At 30.1% G+C, this 19,582-nt stretch overlaps 2 protein-coding genes across 3 annotated transcripts; one reads left to right on the forward strand and one right to left on the reverse strand.

Moving 5' to 3' along the window:
• Positions 1 to 10,476: 10,476 nt before the first annotated feature.
• On the reverse strand, positions 10,477 to 14,682 carry LOC112710176 (disease resistance protein RPV1). 2 transcript variants are annotated; one of them, XM_025762299.3, is made up of 3 exons: positions 13,619 to 14,682; positions 12,354 to 13,445; positions 10,477 to 10,975 (listed from the first exon to the last, which is right to left on the reverse strand). In XM_025762299.3, the coding sequence occupies exons 1-3, from the start codon at positions 14,440 to 14,442 to the stop codon at positions 10,960 to 10,962; spliced, it is 1,932 nt and encodes a 643-aa protein (XP_025618084.1). In that variant the 5' UTR covers positions 14,443 to 14,682; the 3' UTR covers positions 10,477 to 10,959. The 2 variants fall into 2 exon arrangements, with proteins under 2 accessions (XP_025618084.1, XP_025618085.1); XM_025762300.3 differs by having other exon boundaries at positions 12,328 to 13,445; positions 13,619 to 14,664.
• A 2,288-nt stretch (positions 14,683 to 16,970) lies between these two features.
• Positions 16,971 to 18,247, forward strand: LOC140175039 (serine/threonine-protein phosphatase 7 long form homolog). Its single transcript, XM_072201939.1, has 4 exons — positions 16,971 to 17,299; positions 17,485 to 17,655; positions 17,785 to 17,839; positions 17,927 to 18,247. Exons 1-4 carry the CDS (start codon positions 16,971 to 16,973, stop codon positions 18,245 to 18,247), a joined length of 876 nt encoding a protein of 291 aa, XP_072058040.1.
• The last annotated feature ends 1,335 nt before the right edge of the window (positions 18,248 to 19,582 follow it).

A 19,582-nucleotide genomic window follows, 5' to 3' on the forward strand; every position in this document is an offset into this window, starting at 1 on the left:
TAGGCTTTATTGGTTATGTAAAGGTTTAGCTTTAAATTTTTTGTGAATATTATCTAGAGCTAAAAATTGGTCCATGAAATAATAAATTAAAATAATAATAATAATAATAACAACAATAAAATCCTTCTATAATAATAATAATAATAATAATAATAATAATAATAATAATAATAATAATAATGCCTAATAACAAAAAAGAGTTAGGATATCACCACCCAAATTTTTCTTTTTTTGCCAAAATTTATATATGTATATTCATATTTAACTTGTATAATAATAAAAAATAAAGATATTTTTAGTTTTAAAAAAATATTCAAAATTAATTGCTAGTATTATTTTTATTATATTTTTTATTTTTGAGTTTATATTTTTTCATGAAATTAGTAAATGAAAGTCTATTAGATAATTAAAATTTATGCTGAAAAATTTTGGTTTTGTTAAATTAGATGAAACGTATTAAAAATATATATATATTTAACAAAACTAAAATATTCCAGAAAAAAATTTAATTGTTCAATATATTTTCATCTAATTTTACAAAAAAAATATACTCAAAAATAAAAAAGAAATAGAGTAAAAATAACATTATTCATTATTTTTGAATAATGTTTTTCTTTTGAAGCAGGGACGAATTTAAAATAGAGCAAGTATAATTTTTTTGAACAAAATTAACCATTTAAAGTATTTAAAATTATTATATATTATATAATTTTATTTAAAAAATAGAATAAATAATTATCTTAGATAAATAATTAAATTATTAAACTCAAAAGTAAGTAATAATCCTTAAATTGAGATAAACATTATTTTCAATCATTTTTCGATTAAATGAATTTCCAAAATTTTTAAAATTTAAACTTTCTTTTTCTCTTTTTAAATATTTTTCTCTTAATTTTCACACCTATTATCATATAAAAATACTTTAATATTTATAATAACTAAAAAATCTTTACATATTATAGTACATGCATGAAAGTAAATTATTTTAAACTTTATTTATTTTTCTCATGATATTAAAATTATAACATATTAAGTAACTTTATTAAAATAATTATATTTTATATATTTTATTTAAAAATATATTTTAAATACATATAACAAAGTTATTAGAATAATTTATTTATATTATTTTATAGCATATTTATTTATAATATAAAACATAAAAATATAATTTACTGCTACAATAATACTCAACAAAGTAAACTAATAAAAAATAGATAATTTTTTATATTTTATTGAATCTAAAATAAAAAAATTATAAGAACTAAGATAATTTTTTATATAATAATAATAATAATAATAATAATAATTATTATTATTATTATTATTATTATTATAATAGAAGGATATTATTGTTGTTATTATTATTATTTTAATTTATTATTTCATGGAGTAATTTTTAACTGCTAGATAATATTCATACAAAATTTAAAGCTAAATCTTTACAAAAACTAATAAAGCCCAACAAATAAATTAGAGAAAATTTCACTCCTCTCCCTGTGAGATGCTAAAATGACACTTTCCTCCCCTCTATTTTATAAATGTACATTTTTTTCCCTTCTAACTTTTAAAAAACCTCATTTTTAATCCATTTAAAACTTTTTGTGTTAACTAATGTTAACTTTATCCATTTTTTAAGAAAAAAATTATTTTTTAAAAAAATATTCATTAGCAAAAATTTTATTTTTTATTATTAAATTTTGCTTAATAAAATATTCTTTAATAAATTATTTTTTTATTGATTAAATTATATTTTTAAAAAATTTAATAATTATGTTATTTTTTTAAATACCCTTTAATAATTTTTTAATTATTAAATTATAATTTTACCAAAATTTTTGTTAACAATTTATTTATATTTTACTATTAATTTTTCGATATCTATATATTATTTTAACATTAAATAAAAAATTTTAGTAAGATTATTTTTCAATATCAATAAATATTAATTGTTATACATATTACCAGTGGTAAGATTTTTTTATTTAATATTAAAATAATATATATTAATATAAAAAAATTAATAGTAAATATAAAAATAATTGTTAACAAAAATTTTTGTAAAATCACAATTTAATAATTAAAAAATTATTGAAAAATAGGTATCTTAGAAAAAAATAATTTAATTATTAATTTTTTTGAAAATATTTCGTTAAAAATACAATTTAATTAATAAAAGAATAATTTATTAAAGGATATTTTGGTAAGCAAAATTTAATGATAAAAAATATAATTTTTGTTAATGGATATTTTTTCAAAAAATAATTTATTTTTTTTTTCATAAAAAATGGATAAAGTTAACATTATTAACACAAAAAATTTAAAATAGATTAAAGAGGAGATTTTTTAAAAGTTAGAAGGGAAGAAAATGTACATTTATAAAATAGAGAAGAGGAGAGTAATATTTTAGCATCTCGCCGGAAAGAGGAGTGGCATTTTCTCAATAAATTATTATTGTTAAAGTAAATTAATCTAATATAATTAATATTTATGATGTTGATATCTATTCATTCTGTTTTGACACGAAAATTGTCTACCAAAGTAGAGGCAATGCTAACACGCCTCACTTTTGCATTAGTGCCACGCTTCGTCAGCACACGAAGAAAATTTTTTTCTTTCAACACGGTAGCATTACCCTTCTATTCATTGGATTAGAACCAAATCTGTTATCTGTCATAACGAAATAACGAATGCGACAGAGACACCAGAAACGTTTAAGAATAATTGATTGCGTGTCATCGTTTGCGTCTAACTTTTTTTTTATATATGACAAAGATAATAATTTATTGAATAATTGAGAGATAAATGAGTACATTTTCAATTATTTTAATCGTTTAATATGGACATCACACAGAAAAAGAAAAAATCCAAAGAAAAAGCTCTTCATGTTGTGATATATGAATATGGATTTCCATTAATGATTTGGGCGACTTAACTTCTCAACAGGGAGAAGGTTCAAGTTTTTAAAATGGATTAAATTAATAAAGTTTGAGAATGAAACTTTAGTACGTGCATAAATATTGAAGAGGTTTTGGATAATACATGCACAACAAAAATACTCTTTTCTTTTTTTATATATATATGTACACTATAAAATAATATAAATATATATAAAAAATATTTTTATTATATTGAAATAATAATATTAATAGATATTAATAGTAGAATTTTTTATTTATATTTTTTTATATTTATTTTCTCTTTCTTACTATTTATTTTATAACATGTTATCATTACAAGATTCTGATAAAAATTTAAAAAGACTCAGAGAATAAATTTTTATTATGTTAAAGTTCTTTCATCTTAAATTTAATACTCTTAATATATTTGAAAACAACTAGTTATTATAGATATTAGATGCCGAAATTTATCTTGATTCAATGGATTTTGAAAATAGCATTAAGACTAAAAATAAAGCATTTGAGAAGGATAAAGCCAACATAATTTTAAATCAATAAATAAATAAAACTCAACAATGTTCCAAATTACTTTACGAATGAAATTATGTGGGAAAAAGATAACTGATAATGACATGTTAGAGAAAATTTTTTCGATCTTCCATGCCTTGAATGTGCTCTTGCAGCAGCAGTATCGAGAAAAAGAATTTAAAAAATATTTTGAGCTAATTTCTTACTTTCTTGTTGCTGAACATAACAATGAATTGCTTTAAGAAATCATGAAGCGTGCCCAGCTAGCGCCACCCCATTTTGCTGAAGCAAATGTGGCAAATTATATTATAACCACATAAAAGGTAAATGACAAGGTTTTGGTAAGAAGAAAAAATTATAGAAAGAAGAAAAATTATGTTCATAAGAAAGGATCTCACCATAAGTGGGATAAAGAAAGAAATAATAGACGAAATAAGTCAACGGAGGATAAATGTTTTCGTTGTGGTGAAAAGGGCCATCGGCCATATACCTGTTGTGCTCCAAGATATATAGTTGATCTTTACTAAGCATCCTTGAAAAATAATGACAAAAGAAAGAAGACAAAATTTGTTTCAAACGATGTTGCTAAAAATTATATCACTCATTTAATTTTGAAGTATCTGATTTCTTTGAGAATCTTAAAGAAAATATTGGTCATTTGATCAATGATAGAAAAGTTTTATATTTGGGTTCGCTAAATACTTATGTAAATAAATAATTATGCATTTGAATTTTAAGTATGATGTATATAAATAATGTTTCATAAAATATTAATATTTATATTTAAGAAATTTAAAATTACTAAATGTGTCAAGTTCTAAAAAAAAATAATAATTATAATAATAGTAAAACTTTTAGTATATGATATTATCCTTTTGTACAATGCTACTTAAACAAACAGTTCTATTCAAGAATATAATTTGACTGTGCATGCACTTGTACTTATTATCTTATTATTATTATTTGCCTTTGAAAAAAATAACAAGGACATATAACGAAGATATTTGCCTTGTGGATAGTTAAAGTTCGTATATCATTCTTAAAAGTAATATATATTTTACTCATCTTATACCAAAAGAAGAATGTGTTAATACTATTATTATCTCAGACAATGTGATAGAAGGCTCCGAAAGAGCTATAATTATGTTTTTCGGAGGAACAAAATTCATAATAAATAATGTATTATTGTCTACTAAGTCCTTAAAGAACTTGTTGAGTAGTTTTAAAGATATTCGCCGAAATGGATATCATATTAAAACAATGAATGAGGAAAATCATGAGTTCTTATATATCAAAAATTATGATTCAAACAACAAGGTTATATTAAAAAAGTTATCCTCACTTTCTTCTGGATTATACTATACCAAAATCAGTGCAATTGAATCACATGCTATTGTAAACCAGAAGTTTACTAGCCCAAATGAATTCATAATTTGGCATGATCAATTGGGACATCCTGGAACAATCATAATGCAAAAAATTATTGAAAATTCCCATAGACATTCACTAAAGAATCAGAGAATTCTTCAATCTAGTAAATTCTGTTGTATTACATATTCTCAGGAAAAGTTAATTGTAAGGCCATCACTAGTAAAGATTGGATTTGAGTCTCCTTAATTCTTAGAAATGATTCAAGGCGATATAGGTGGACCAATTCATCCACCATGTTGATCTTTTAGATATTTTATGGTCCTAATAGACGCATTTTTTATATGGTCACATGTGTGCTTATTCTCTTCTCGTAATCTGGCGTTTGCGAGATTACTTGCTCAAATTATTCTATTAAAAGCACAATTTTCAGAAAATCCAATCAAAACAATTCACCTTGATAATACTGGTGAATTCACCTCCCAAACTTTCGATGCTTATTGTATGGCCAATGGTATAAATGTTGAACATCTAGTAGCTCATGTTCATACACAAAATAAACTAGCAGAGTCACTGGTTAAATGACTCCAGTTGATTGCTAGATCTTTACTTATGAGAACAAATCTCCCAACCTCGGCTTGGGGCATGCTATTTACATGGCGCAGCATTTATTCGCTTAAGGCCAACAAATTTTCACCAATTCTCTCTTTTGTAGTTAGCTTTTGGCCAACAGCCAAATATTTTTCATTTGAGAATATTCAGGTGTGCAATATATATTCCAATTGTCCCGCCTTATCGCACCAAAATAGGACCACAAAGAAAATTGGGGATATATATTGGATATAATTCTCTTTCTATCATGAGGTATCTTGAGATAAAAATTCAAGATATATTTAATGTCCGATTTGCAGATTGTCATTTTAATGAATCGAAATTTCTAACATTAGGGAGAAAGAATAAGTTTCTTGAAAAAGAACTTAATTGGAATGCGTCATCCTTGACGCATTTAGATCCTCGATCAGGGGAATGTGAACTAGAAATTCAAAAAATCATATATTTGCAAAGAATAATAAATGAATTGCCTAATGCATTTTTTGATACAAAAAGGATAACTGAATCCTATAAACCAGCTAAAAAAGCTCCAATTTGAATTGATATTCCAATTGGACAAATGGTCACTGAAACAAATTCACGTCAGACGCATGGTTGACCTGTTGATTCTAAAGATAAAAATCCTCAAAAAAGAAAAGAGGTAAATACTATTCTTGTCGAAAAAGATAAAGACACGGAAAGGACACCAGTAAGTGTCCAAAATTCTGATATAGTTTTGACGCCAGAAGACATTTAAGTACCTGAAAATTGTGAAAATAATGAGATCTCAATAAATTATGTCTTTACATGAAGAAAACGAAACCGAAATAAAATGATTGTCAATGAGATATTTGCATATAATGTGGCATTACATATCATGCATAAAAGTAAGGATCTTGAGTCAAGAATAGTCGAAGAATGTCGACAAAGGAATGATTGGCTAAAATGGGAAGAAGCTATGAAGGCTGAATTTGACTCACTTGCAAAACGAAAAGTCTTTGGACCTATAGCCCATACACCAGAAGATGTAAAACCTATTGGATACAGATGAGTATTTGTGAAAAAACGAAATGCGAAAAACAAAATTGTACGCTACAAAGCTTGACTTGTACACAAAGGTTACAATTAACTGTTTTTCAAAATGGATAGAAGTACAACCACTAGCTAAGCTCAGAGTTGAAAAAATTATATCATTCCTTTGGAAAAATATCATCTGTCGCTTTGATTTACCTAAAGCTATCATAACTGACAATGGTCGGTAGTTTATCGACCAAAATCTTCAAACATTCTTACAAGGTTTTCAAATCAAGCATCATTTTTCTTCAGAAGAGTACCCACAAACAAATGGATTGGCAGAAGCTGCTAACAAAGTCATCCTTCAGGCTTTAAAGAAAAAATTCAGAGACGCTAAAGGACAATGGGTGAAACTCATCCCAGAAATTCTTTGGAGTTACAATACTAAAATTCAAACTACAACACACAAAATATCTTTTCGACTTGTCTATGGCTCAGATACAATGATACCAATAGAGATCGCTCAGAACTCAAGACGATCCGAGAACACTACCCCATCCGAGAATGAAGTCACCAGAAGATTCGAGTTAGACACAATTGACGAAAAAAGAGAGAAAGCAGCAATCAAACAACGTGCCATGCAATCAATCATCCAAAGGAAATATAACAAGAAAGTTCAATTCTGAGCATTCAACGATGGAGACCTTGTTCTCAGACGAACAGTGGACGCTAGAAAACCACCAACACATGGCAAGCTCGCTGCAATATGGGAGGGACCTTATTGAGTCATACAAGTCCTCGGTAAAGAAGCATATAAGCTACAAACACTTCAAGGAAACAATGCACCTGGTACTTGGAACATATCTTCACTCAAACATTATTTTATTTAGGCACGATATAGACAAAGAGAGATACTCTTTTTTCCACTGTTGTAAAAATCGGACCGGACCGGCCAGTTCAACCAAAAAATCGGTGAACCGGAGCCTATACCAGTCCGGTCCGATATTTAAACCGTCTAAAAAAGAGAACCGATACGAACCGGTCAGACCTGCCATAAACCGTTGAAAACCGGTCAAACTCGGTCAAGACCGGTCCGATTGAAAATACAAATTTGTTCAAAATGTAGGAGGGAGGGTTCAAACCCCTAACCTCTGAAACACTCTCACAGTCGCTAGGCTGTTACGTTTCTTATGCATTTATACGCAAATTATAATATATATATATATATATATATATATATCAAATAATTTACTTTTATTTAATTTTTTTAAATTTTAGTTATAAATTCGATCTTTTTAATTATATTTTTATTTAACAAAAATTATAAACTCACTTATTCTTTCTTTTCATAATTATATAATATATATTAATATTATTTTTTTAATAAATACTTGTAGTATATAATAGTATAATAGATATAAATTAATTAATAAATTATTGAAATTTAAAAATAATAGTTATTTTAATACAAAAACAAAATAAAAATATTTATGATAGAATAAAAATAACAAAATACTTATTATTCCTGTTCCATATTATTTAAAAATAGTTTAATATTCTTAAAATGTTAGTGAAATTATGTATTTTAAATTTTTAGTTATTTTTTATTTATATAGGATCGGGTTAAACGGTTCAACCAGTGACTCACCAGTTGAATCAATAACCCAGTGACCCAATAACCTAACTGATTCGATCACCAATTCGGTTCTGACAATTATGCTTTTTTTTACTCTCAAACTTTTTCCCACATTGAATTTTTCTTGAAAAGGTTTTAACGAGGTCTCCTACACTATATCTACCATGTATATTTCATTCAAATTTAAATATGACTTACAATATGTCATTATATGACCATCTATCATCAAAGCCAAACAAATCAAATAAAATTCCTTATGCGAATAATATAAATCAAATACGCATAAACAAAGCCTGAGTTTGGCAAAACAAACTAATGTCCAACCAACAATAGCAAACAATCCAAATACCAAATACGATTATACAGCGTAAGCAAAACAACTCAAAAGACTCAAAGACGAGTACTACTCTTCTTCACCACCGCCTACGCTTTCCTCTTGGTTATCAACTAACACATCATCATCTACTAACTCACCATTTGCTACAATTTTGATAACGTCAAATTTCGAAACATCAATATCAGGAGCAATCACTCCTATCTGAGCCATAGCACGGTCAAAGCCCCGTGTGAAGGCACTTAATACCTCTTTCGCAATTCTAGCCTTCAACTTATCACCTTCAACAACAGTTGCCTCTAGCTCAGCCCTAACCTTTTTATCCTCCTCTTCTACTTTTCTCAACCCCTTCTTCAGGCTTTTCACTTCGGCTTTTAACTTGCTCACTAGTTTACCTTTTTGTTTAAGCTGATTCTTTCAATCTCTTTATGACAGCAACATTGTCACCCTCCAGAATAGCATCTAACTCTTATGTTCGTCCTATTGACATCAATCGACCAACTATCACCAAGATATCACAAATAACAAGTTATTATAACAATTTGATACTACTACTACTATAGTTTATAATAGAAAGACCCTTACTTGCAAGAAGCGAGCCACACCAATCTTCCCCGCCTCATGAACAACCTTTACATCAGCATCAGTCTGAGCAAACTCATCAGCAATAGCCATAAAGGGGTAACCCTTTGTCAAGAGTGAATTCATTGGCCTATCCCGATACCCATGAAGACCTTGCTGACTTTCATAGGCGGCATTAATCTCCTCGGCCGTGAACACCCCACCACTTTCCTTAGGGTTCGTCCTCTATTTTCTCTTAAACCTCACTGCCTGGTGGGCAGCGGATTGAGCACCATCTGCTTCACTATCTTTGATCACATTAGTAGAAGAATCCTCTTTTTCATTCTTCTTGACTTTATTCACAAAAGCTTTCAAATTCGTTAGGGTGGGAGCTTTATCTCTTCCAACAACAAACCAAACACATCAATTCAACCTCTCACCAAAACACTCAGCAGCTACAACATAAAACACACATATACAAATTACCTAAATACTCCTCAATCGCCTCCCTATTACCTTCAAGATCCAACAAATTAGGAATAGATAACAACTCTGATGACGACATCACCGAAATAAAAAAATCCAACACATAATCCTCACTCTTTACTCTATTCTCACAATCCAAAATCTGCTTCAGTTCCGACAAAATCTCACTCTTTAATCTATATCTTGCACCTCACATGGCATGTTAACGACCACATCACCTTCTTGATGGCCGTGTAGAGTGGGAGTAGATCCTCTCCAATGATAAAAAAAAAATTGAATGATGTCAAGTGTTTAATCTCACTCTTCCTCTCTCTCTCCTATTTATTTAGACCTACTTATAGAATTAAAGGTAAAAAATCACACTTTATTCTTTTAAGTGTTATAAAAAATGAAGAGGATCCATTTCCGTATAGAATCCTCCATTAATAGTCAAAGTCTCAAAGATGCTGACTAAAGAGACCTATTTGCCTTATAGAAGTAAAGTTTAGAGAACTAAAACATAAAATAAAGCTAAAAGACCCAAAAAATGTCTAAAAAATCTTTCTTTTCTATGGCAGTCGAGACAACAGTGTCTACAATACCTATTAGCGGCAAGGGCCTCAGGCCTCAAATAACAATGATACAGAATATGAAAGGAAAATATCAATTTCTCTAAAATTTTATAACCAATATATTTCAATAAAATACTTTTAAGAAATCGTTCTTCTACAAATATTATCATGATATAATGATAAAAATCATAATCTAATACTAAAGAAAATCTAATTTGCCTTATCGATGTGCTCCAAGAGAACCTGATCTTGCTCTATGGTTGTAGAACTTCAACCAGTGCAATAGAGTCAAGCACAGAGGATTATCATTCTCTAAACTGGAGCATCAATGCATCATCTAAAGAAGAATTTGAACAAACGGTTCATAGGTTTGTGAAACCCAATATTAGCAAGAATACCAATCAGATTATCAGTATGCATCAATACTGAAAATTAAAACGACAGCAGTAATACTGTAATAGATGGGTGATACTATAAAAACAAGCAAAGATAGAAAACTAATTGATGGAGAGCAGCAATGGAAGAGATAAATTTGATATTAACAGAAGTACAATATAATGAAATATAGTAATAATTATCCCAGAAAATAAGAAAAATATTCACAATACAAAATTAATAACAGACCACTTAAAAAAAACCACATCCGCTTTTCAACCAGAAACTAAAGCATAGATTATATACATCTGAATATATATACAAACTTGCACCCATCCCATAGTCGTTTTTTTAACTTTTAAGTTGACCTTTTGACATGCAAAGTAACAGGCTTCTGAGAGCAATAGTTTTTTTCTTTTCTCTCTTATTTATTAAATTTTATTTTCCTTCTTTTATCAGGAATCGACTCCAAACCACATAGGAAGCTGCAGATCACCGGCATCAGTGTTTATTTTGGGGAGATAACAACCTTGAGATATCTTAAATATCTTTTTGAAAGTTCCAGCACTCGAGCATAGATTTTATCTACTTTGGGACATATGTAACTTTATGGCTTCAATTGAACACTCTCCTTGATGAACATAAGAAACAGAACAAATAAACAAAATCACTAAATCAGAATAGTGCCTAGGAATTCAACTAAATTAAAAATGTATTCTACTAAATTTTATTCCTGAAAACATGGCAAGCTACACTAACTTCCCTGAGATAAGGCAAACATAAATCTCCAATTTATAAAAGAGAAAGTATAGATCCAAGTGATACTAAACTCACTACCTTTATGTTTTGCAAAAAACGTGACACTTATCTGCCTTGTATTTTGTGATATATGATACCAACATCTATAATGTATAAACATAAATAATATAGAATTGAATTGAATTCCAGCGTTTGAAATGTTTATCAAATGAATTGAAATTTTATAATGGAGATCTTTATCCTTTATTAATATGACATCATATTTAAATAATAAATATATTTATTTATTAAATTATATAAAATAATTAAAAAATTATTTGTCAATTAAATTTTCCTTCAATTAAAATTTGTTTACCTCTTTTAAAAAATAAAAAAAAATATTATTTTTCATCCTTATAAGATAGAAGACCGAAATCAGAACCTACAATTAATAAAGTCATTGACACAAAAATAAACTAAGTTAATCTTGTAACAACACACAAATATTTTTATTTCGTCAAACTCATTCATATTACCTACAAGTATATATATATGAACATAAGCAACATGTTCAAACACAAACAAAATATATATAATTGATTAAATATATACATATAAATTCACATAAATTATATTATATATATACATAAATTGGGAGTTCAGGACAAAATTTGGGCAAAAAGTTCGATGCAATGATTGCATATATAAATTATATATAACAATTGAAACAAAGCAATACACATATATTAAACTGAAAGTGTACGTACTTTATGCTAGTCGGTGAAGCATATATATAAATTATATATATAAATTGAAACAAAGCAATACACATATATTAAACTGAAACTGTGCGTTGTTGTTGAGAAGGAGGAGAAGAGTGGAGGTGTCGAGGAAGACGTATATGTTGAAAGGTGGGAAACTTTGAAAATGAATGGGTAAAAAGAAAAGTAATTAGGTCATATGGATATTTTAGACATTTTATATTTTAACTGAAATTCTAATAGAATGGAATTCTAAATCCGACCCAATTGGGTAGGAATTGATTTTAGAAGAACAAAGTGGAATTGAATTGAATTCTATTTAAACTAATTTAATTTTTTTTGGTTTCAAACGTTGTAAATTCTTGTGGGAATTGAATTCCAAGGGGTTTCCAAACACCCCTTATGGGATGTTTATATAAATATGACAAATCAGAAGTACCAAGTCTAATATCACATAATCTCCTAGGAAGTCAGTGTAATTTACCTTTAAAAAACAATTGTGTTCCTTACCTTATTATTTTCCAAAACATCACAAGCATCACCAACATCCCACAAATGGCTATGACTTTGACAATTCTTGATAGTTCTCTGACAAAGGATTCTCTACCCCATTTCTTGTACAAGACATGAGATAACCCAAAATGATCGAACATAGCTATTAGAGCCTCATCAAGAAGGGAACTCATGCCTCTAGCTGTATAGAAACTGCAACTATCAAATACATTAACTAGTTGTTCCTTTTGCTCCCCCTTAAAAACTGATGCAATGTCTAGAACAATATGATTCCCCTGATAATCTGATCCATTACAACTCAATCTTAACACATTTTGAATTGCTGCATTAGGATTCTTCTCGAGTTTTTGCAGAACATTATCCCATTCAGTTTCACTCTTGGAACAAAGAAAAGAACCCAATACTTTTAAAGCTAATGGGACACCTTTGCAGTAGGTAACTGCTTTCCATGATAGCTCTTGGTATCCCCTTTTTGGATAGTCTTGATTGAACGCATTCAAGCTAAACAATATAAGGGAATCTTGAAAATCTAACACCTCCATCTGATGAAATTTTTCAACTCCTTTTTTCAGCACACTCTTGTCCCTTGTTATCACAATGATTCTACTTCCTGCACCATAGCACTGAAGGTCCCCAGCTAGGTATTCTAATTGTTTTGAGCTACTCACATCATCAAGAACTATGAAATTTCTTTGTCTGCTGAGCCTGCACTTTGAAGTTGTATTTGCCATGGTATTTTCGCAATCTTTTCCTTGTAACAACTCCAAGTAAAGTTGATTTCGCAACTCATCTAGTCCCCGCCCATACTTTTCTGATCTTTCCCGAACATTTCCTAGGAAGCAGGAACCTTCATACTGATGAGAAAGTTCCTGATATAAAAGTCTTGCTAAAGTTGTTTTGCCCAATCCTCCCATCCCACAAATCCCAATTATTCCCGTTTGTTCATCAGGAACTGAACTTAATAACATTTCTAACTTTTCATGATTTTTATCAACACCAACTAAACTCTTGACATCCTTATGCAGGCAATGATTATTCAGCTCTCGCAAAATATCTTTGACAATCTTTTCAACAAGTTCAAAGTCGTCCCTACAGTATGAATAAATAATTAAAAAAAAAAAAAGAAACATAGCCAGGAGCAGATAAGATTTACTGCATTATATAACCAGAAATTAAATTGAATTAAAAAGTCAAACAATTATTTCGTATTACAATCGATCATCTAAACAGCTATTTCTCAATTAAAAATAATTCATCCTTACCTACAAGAGCCGGAGTCCCAGCCATCTAAATCCGCTATTTTGGCGAGAGCTTCCATCCATTTCAGAAGATTGTTAATGTCACTCTGCAAGTGAGACTTGAATTTTTCATTGAAACTTACTAGCTGCTTTCGCACATCTGATGGATCCACACCATAAAACACAGGTATAACTTTCCTTCCGCACTCCATTATTTTCAATAACTCGTGAAGGCACCAACTTGAGGTAACAAAATTCTCTGACAAGATGATAACAGATATAGACGAATTTTCAATAGCTCTTGTAAGAGAATCCAAGATGCAATCCCCTTTGTGAAGCTCATCATCAATGAAGGTTTTTATTTGGTTTTGATTCAGAGCTTCGACAAGATGGGAACTGAATCCCGTACGAATGTCCTTCCCTCTAAAGCTGATAAACACATCATACTTCCAAAGATTCGAAGATAGCCTATTAGAGTTTGGCTTAACCGAATCGAGAGGTTTGTTAGGGTTTGGGAAGAGGAAGAGTCTCATGCGGGCGAATCTAGGGGAATCGCGGTAGAGTTGATCGAACTCGAGCATCATGTTATGAAGGTCTCTGTCGTTGGTGACGGAGACGAGAGCATTGAGGTCATCGCTGCCGGGGACTTGGTATTTGAAGAAGTTGTCGCGGTTGGAGGCGCCGTCAAAAAGGCTGGAGATTTTGGAAACCATGGCTGTGAAGTCAATTCTGCGGTCAACATAAAGAAGCTTATTGGTTCCATCGATGTAGGCGAGCTTGTTGTTGCGGCCGCGGGGCTTGATCTCGCCGCCGTAGCTGCAGAGAAACTTTGCTTCGCGGATCTCCATGTATCTGAACTTAGTAGTTTGTATTCTGTGGTTTTGAGTTTGAAATTCGCATAGGCAACAGCAACTTCAGTCGTTGAAATACTCCTTCTCTGACTGCGTGACCGGAAATTGCAAGATGACTTCCACGAAACCTCCAGGAGCGTTCGGCAACATCGGGTTTTGGGGTTTTTAAGTGAATGAAATTGTTGAGTTGCTTTCGCCGAAGATGCGGAGTAAATGTATTGAAAATTGACCTGCAACGTGTGGGACCCTCTGAATTGCCTTACAAATTTACCCTTACATTATGTTTGATTGAAGAGAAAATAAAAGAAAAGAAAAAAGAGGAAAAAAAAGAAGAAGGAAAATAATCATTTTCTATTGTTTGGTTATAAAGAGAAATTAGAGAAGAAAGAAAAGGGATAGAAAAAAATTGTGGGATCCACTAATTTTTTTTCTTCAATGTTGAAAAGAAAAAAAAAGAAAAACTTATTTTTTTCTCGTAACTTCTAATATTATCCCATCACTTTTTTCAATGTATTTTATAATACAAGGATAAAGTTATCTTTCTATAATATTTCTTTTCTTCTTATTTTCCTTTTATCCAAACACATCTAAAGAAAATAAAAATCCATTCAATTTCTTTCTTTTCTTTTCTTTTCTTCCTATTTTTTTTCTTTCTATTTCTTTCTTTCCAACCAAACATAGCCTTAGGACGTCAACGTATTCATTCGGATTCAATTTGGTAGGAAATATTAAGATAAGAAAAGAAAATAATTTTTTATTTTTAATATTGGATTAATAATGATATTTTTTTAATATTTTTTTAATTTTGATATTAAGAAAAGTATGGAGTATAACCAGGTTATGGGAGTGTAGAGGACTTCACGAAGATGTGACGACTATGATAAAACAATCAGACGGTCCGATTTGAGCACAGTAATCGGACAGTCCGATTAAAAGCATGACAGGTGCACAAATCAGACTGTTCAATTTGTACACCCCACGCAGCAAACATGCATGCACTCCAGTTCCTCCTGCTTGTATATTTTCATCTGAATAACCCATCCATTTCTTTCACTTTCGTTTCAATCTCCTTCATTCTCCAACCTCACCTTCACTGATTTCACTCTCCATTGATGAAATCGAACTTTGAGAAAAAAAAATTTGACCACCAGCCTTCAACAATGTCAAGGAAAAGAAAAATAAAAAATGCCAGTCGTTCAGAGCTTCATATTACTAATTATCTTGATTATCCTAATTATGTAAGTTTTTATTTTTAAATATTTTGATTTAATTAAAATAATAGTGATAATGTTAGAGATTAGTAGTAATAAGTTGGATTTGGATTTTCTAAATTTTAATTTAAAGGGTCAAGTGTGATGTTTCACCATTTATTTCATAAATGGAAATGAGAGAAAATATGAGAGAGAAACTATTTAAGAGTGAGAGATTATACTTTATCCTCTAAAGTGAAAATTTAAAATTTAGAAGATCCAAATCCTAATAAATTATAATAATAATGTTAGAGATTAGTATAGTAATAAATTATAGTGATAATGTTAGAGATTAGTGTAGTAACAATTTTTATTAAGATTATGGTTGTATGATAATAAATTAATTATTATTAATTGTTATTAATAGATTGTAGTAATAATTTTTATTAAAATGTGTAGGTATGAATGATAATTAAATACTTAATATTAATTGTTATTAATAAATTTATTGTAGTATAATCTTAAAGATTATACGTGTGATAATAAATTAACTATTATAAATTCTTATTAATATAGTAATAATTTTTATTAAGATTATAGGTATGATAACAAATAAATTAATTAGTATTAATTGTTAGTAATAAATTTATTGTAGTAGCAATTTTTATTAAAATTTAGGTATGACAATAAAATAATTATTATGAGTATAATATAAAAGATATATAAAAATTATTGAACTAATTATTTTTATTATGAGTATAATATAGATATTTAATAAAGGATTAATGATTTATTATTGTGTGTTGTTAGAATAAAATAGAATAGTTATTTGGGATTGTTTGTTATGTTGGAAATATGAATATTAAAATTGTTTTAATATAATAATTGTTGAAAGTGACTTAATTAATGTATTATTATTATTATTATTATTATTATTATTATTATTATTATTATTATTATTATTATTATTATTATTATATAAATAGAAAATAAAAAATAAGAGTTATTATTATAAAATAATTTGGTTTTAGACATTAGAATATGTGATTTTAATGTATCTAAAAATAATTATATTTATATTTAAGATTCGTTTAAGACTTATTGATAACTATTAGAATGTAAAAAATATAGATGTTAATTTTTTGTAAAATAGAGTTAGTATATTTTGAGCAGTTAATAATATAGTTGTTAACTTGATTATGTTTACTGATTATGTGATTAATGAAAATTTGATTTCATTAAATTTAATTTGTTAATTAAATAAGGTTATATTTGTTTAATGTGGTTTATGGCTACGTTTTGTAGGGTTTACAGATGTTACAATGTGACCACTACATGCCGCTGGATCCGTACAATCAAATAGTGGAGGGGCATTTACGGGAGACCAGCTTTTATCACGTTTCTCAGATTGGAGTTGTCCAATGTCAGTCGGCATTGGTTAATGCTTTGATCGAGAGATGGCGCCCTGAGACTCAGACATTCCATTTTTCAGTTAGTGAGTGTGCTGTGACGTTAGAGGACGTGGCGATAATTCTTGGTCTTCCGACAAATGGTCTGCCAGTTAGAGGACTGATACTCAGTAGTTATGAGGCGTTAGAGACTGAATGCTTAGATCAGTTCGGTGTTGCACCTAGGAAGACAGACTGTAAAGGAAACTTCATCAAGTTGACATGATTTCGAGGATTGAAAGATCGTTTAGTATTGGATGATGATATTCACATTCAGAAGTACGTGAAGTGCCACATAATGTTATTATTTGGGACAGTTATGTTTGGAGATAATTCTGGGATAGCAATGCCTGAAAATTTCTGCCGTTACTCCGTAACTTTACTGGGATCATACAATTTAGTTGGGAATCGACATACTTGGCACACCTGTATAGAGCGTTGTGTAGGGCAATTCGTGTCGACTGCAAGGAGATTGATGGTCCACTAACACTTTTGCTTACATGGGCTTGGATCCGTCTACCATTTCTTGTACCGATTCCTTGCAATTCTCGACTCTTTCCAATTGCAAACAGGTAAATTTAATTACTATCTACTTTGAAAAAGTGTAGCACGTTGTATTTTAAATTTGATTGATAAAAGTTAATTAACAATTTATCTGATGTCAGGTGACATAACTGAGAGTGTACTGATCGGCGTTACAGATTTTGTAGTCTTGCTCACTTGAGGAGAGCATTGGATGATCTGCAAGAAGGACAGGTGTATTGTAATAAATAAGTATCTGTTTTTATTTAGCCGTATTATTATTTAGTGTGTAATCCTTCTTTACTTGCATAATGTGTACAGTTTGTTTGGGAGGCTTATGCAATTGGTCGCATCGATCCAGACGTGATTCCTCTTGACATCAGTCAGCATTCGGTTATATGGAGTGCCACAGTTTTGATTATATCTTTTGAATGCGTTGAGTGGCATTCATCTGATAGAATCAGGAGACAATTTGCTTTGACTCAGGGCATTCCTCATCAAAAGTGGGATCTAGGTGAAGCACACGGCGAAGTTCTGACAGGACCCAAGAATCAAGATTGGTCTGGCACCCACTCATTTTGGGTTATGCATTGGACAAATTGGTATAGTCATGTTCTTGTCGAGTACATGGTGCCTTCATAGCATCATCTAGATATTTACATGCACTGGTACCGAGGTACATATAGTGTCCACTTACATCTGTCAGATCTCATATTGTAAGAGAATCAGAAGGGTAATCCTGTTCATAATCAAGATAAAAACAAGATCAACCATCGCCATCGCAACCGCCACCGCCACAGACACAAGCACAGCAAGAGCCTTAGCAATTCACACCATATATTCCTGACACGTATTCTGCGAATTATTTTACACCGTCAGTCCCATTACATCAACAGTATTAGAGTGTCCCGCAGCAAGAATAAGGGGAACAGGGTTCATTTAGCCAACTGCTTGGATTCATGGCTCCTGTGCTAGGTTACTCACATCCAGGTAATTACAGAGACATTCCTATCGACCAGAGGGCCCATCCGAGTGGTATTGCTCCAGGTAGATTGTCATTCGATACGAGACCTCGACCTCGCACTTTCTCTGGCAATTCCAGAAGTAGAATTTCTGTTGACTCGAGTATGAGTGATGATGCCACGAGGGGATCATACAGTGGGAAACTCACGTCGTATTTCGATGGGTCTAATTCAGGAGAGCAACCAGGCAGTTGAGGATGAGGCTGATGACTATCTGGTTGACCATCCGGACGAGGATACGGATGAGGATGAGGATGAGAATGAGGATGCAGATGATGCTGATAATGACGACTGTGATGGTCCAGATGATGGTTTAGTGCCTAGTGAAGGTAAAGTAATTTATTAGTTAGACTGGTAAAATAATTTCCTTAGTTGGTAAAGTAGTTTATTGGTTAGTTGGTGAATTAATTTCCTGGTTAGTTGGTAAAGTAATTTATTGGTTAGTTGGTAAAGCAATTTCATTGTTAGTTTGGTTTGATTAGTTGGTTATTGAATGTGTGAATGTTTTCATAGGTACAACCACAAGCGAAAAAGGAAAAGGGTATAACCTTAGAGCTGATCCCCCACGTTGGAGTGCTAATCGATTTACCTCGTCCGCTTTTAACAGGGTTGCAAAAAAATGCAAGAAATTATACAAAGATGTAAAATGGGCGATGAGAAAATGATGTGTGTATTAGACTTCCTTACTTAGAATGTGTTTGTTGTTTATTGTTTTTGGTTTGTTAAACTATGACGATGACTATGTTAATTCCTTTTATGTCATTAACTATGCTAGTGGACTTTATGTCATTAACTATGTTACTTCACTTTACATCAGCATTCACTTTATGTCAATATATAAAAATGCCAAAGTCATACAATAACATCACATACGAAATGCACCAATAATATATAAAAGATTGAAAGTCATACAATAACACGAAATGCAATTTGGATGGAGCTCTATTGGGTGGTC

This window comes from Arachis hypogaea, chromosome 9 (assembly GCF_003086295.3).
Source record: "Arachis hypogaea cultivar Tifrunner chromosome 9, arahy.Tifrunner.gnm2.J5K5, whole genome shotgun sequence".
NCBI lineage: Eukaryota > Viridiplantae > Streptophyta > Magnoliopsida > Fabales > Fabaceae > Arachis > Arachis hypogaea.

Excerpts from the sequence above, each read along its gene's own strand:
- LOC140175039 (XM_072201939.1), top strand. The coding sequence starts at position 16,971 with ATGCCGCTGGATCCGTACAATCAAATAGTGGAGGGGCATTTACGGGAG. Across the intron at positions 17,300-17,484 it reads TGTAAAGGAAACTTCATCAA|TTGGGAATCGACATACTTGG; the intron begins GTTGACATGATT and ends CATACAATTTAG. Across the intron at positions 17,656-17,784 it reads CTCTTTCCAATTGCAAACAG|ATTTTGTAGTCTTGCTCACT; the intron begins GTAAATTTAATT and ends TCGGCGTTACAG.
- LOC112710176 (XM_025762299.3), bottom strand. The coding sequence starts at position 14,442 with ATGGAGATCCGCGAAGCAAAGTTTCTCTGCAGCTACGGCGGCGAGATC. Across the intron at positions 13,446-13,618 it reads TGGGACTCCGGCTCTTGTAG|GGACGACTTTGAACTTGTTG; the intron begins GTAAGGATGAAT and ends TTCATACTGTAG.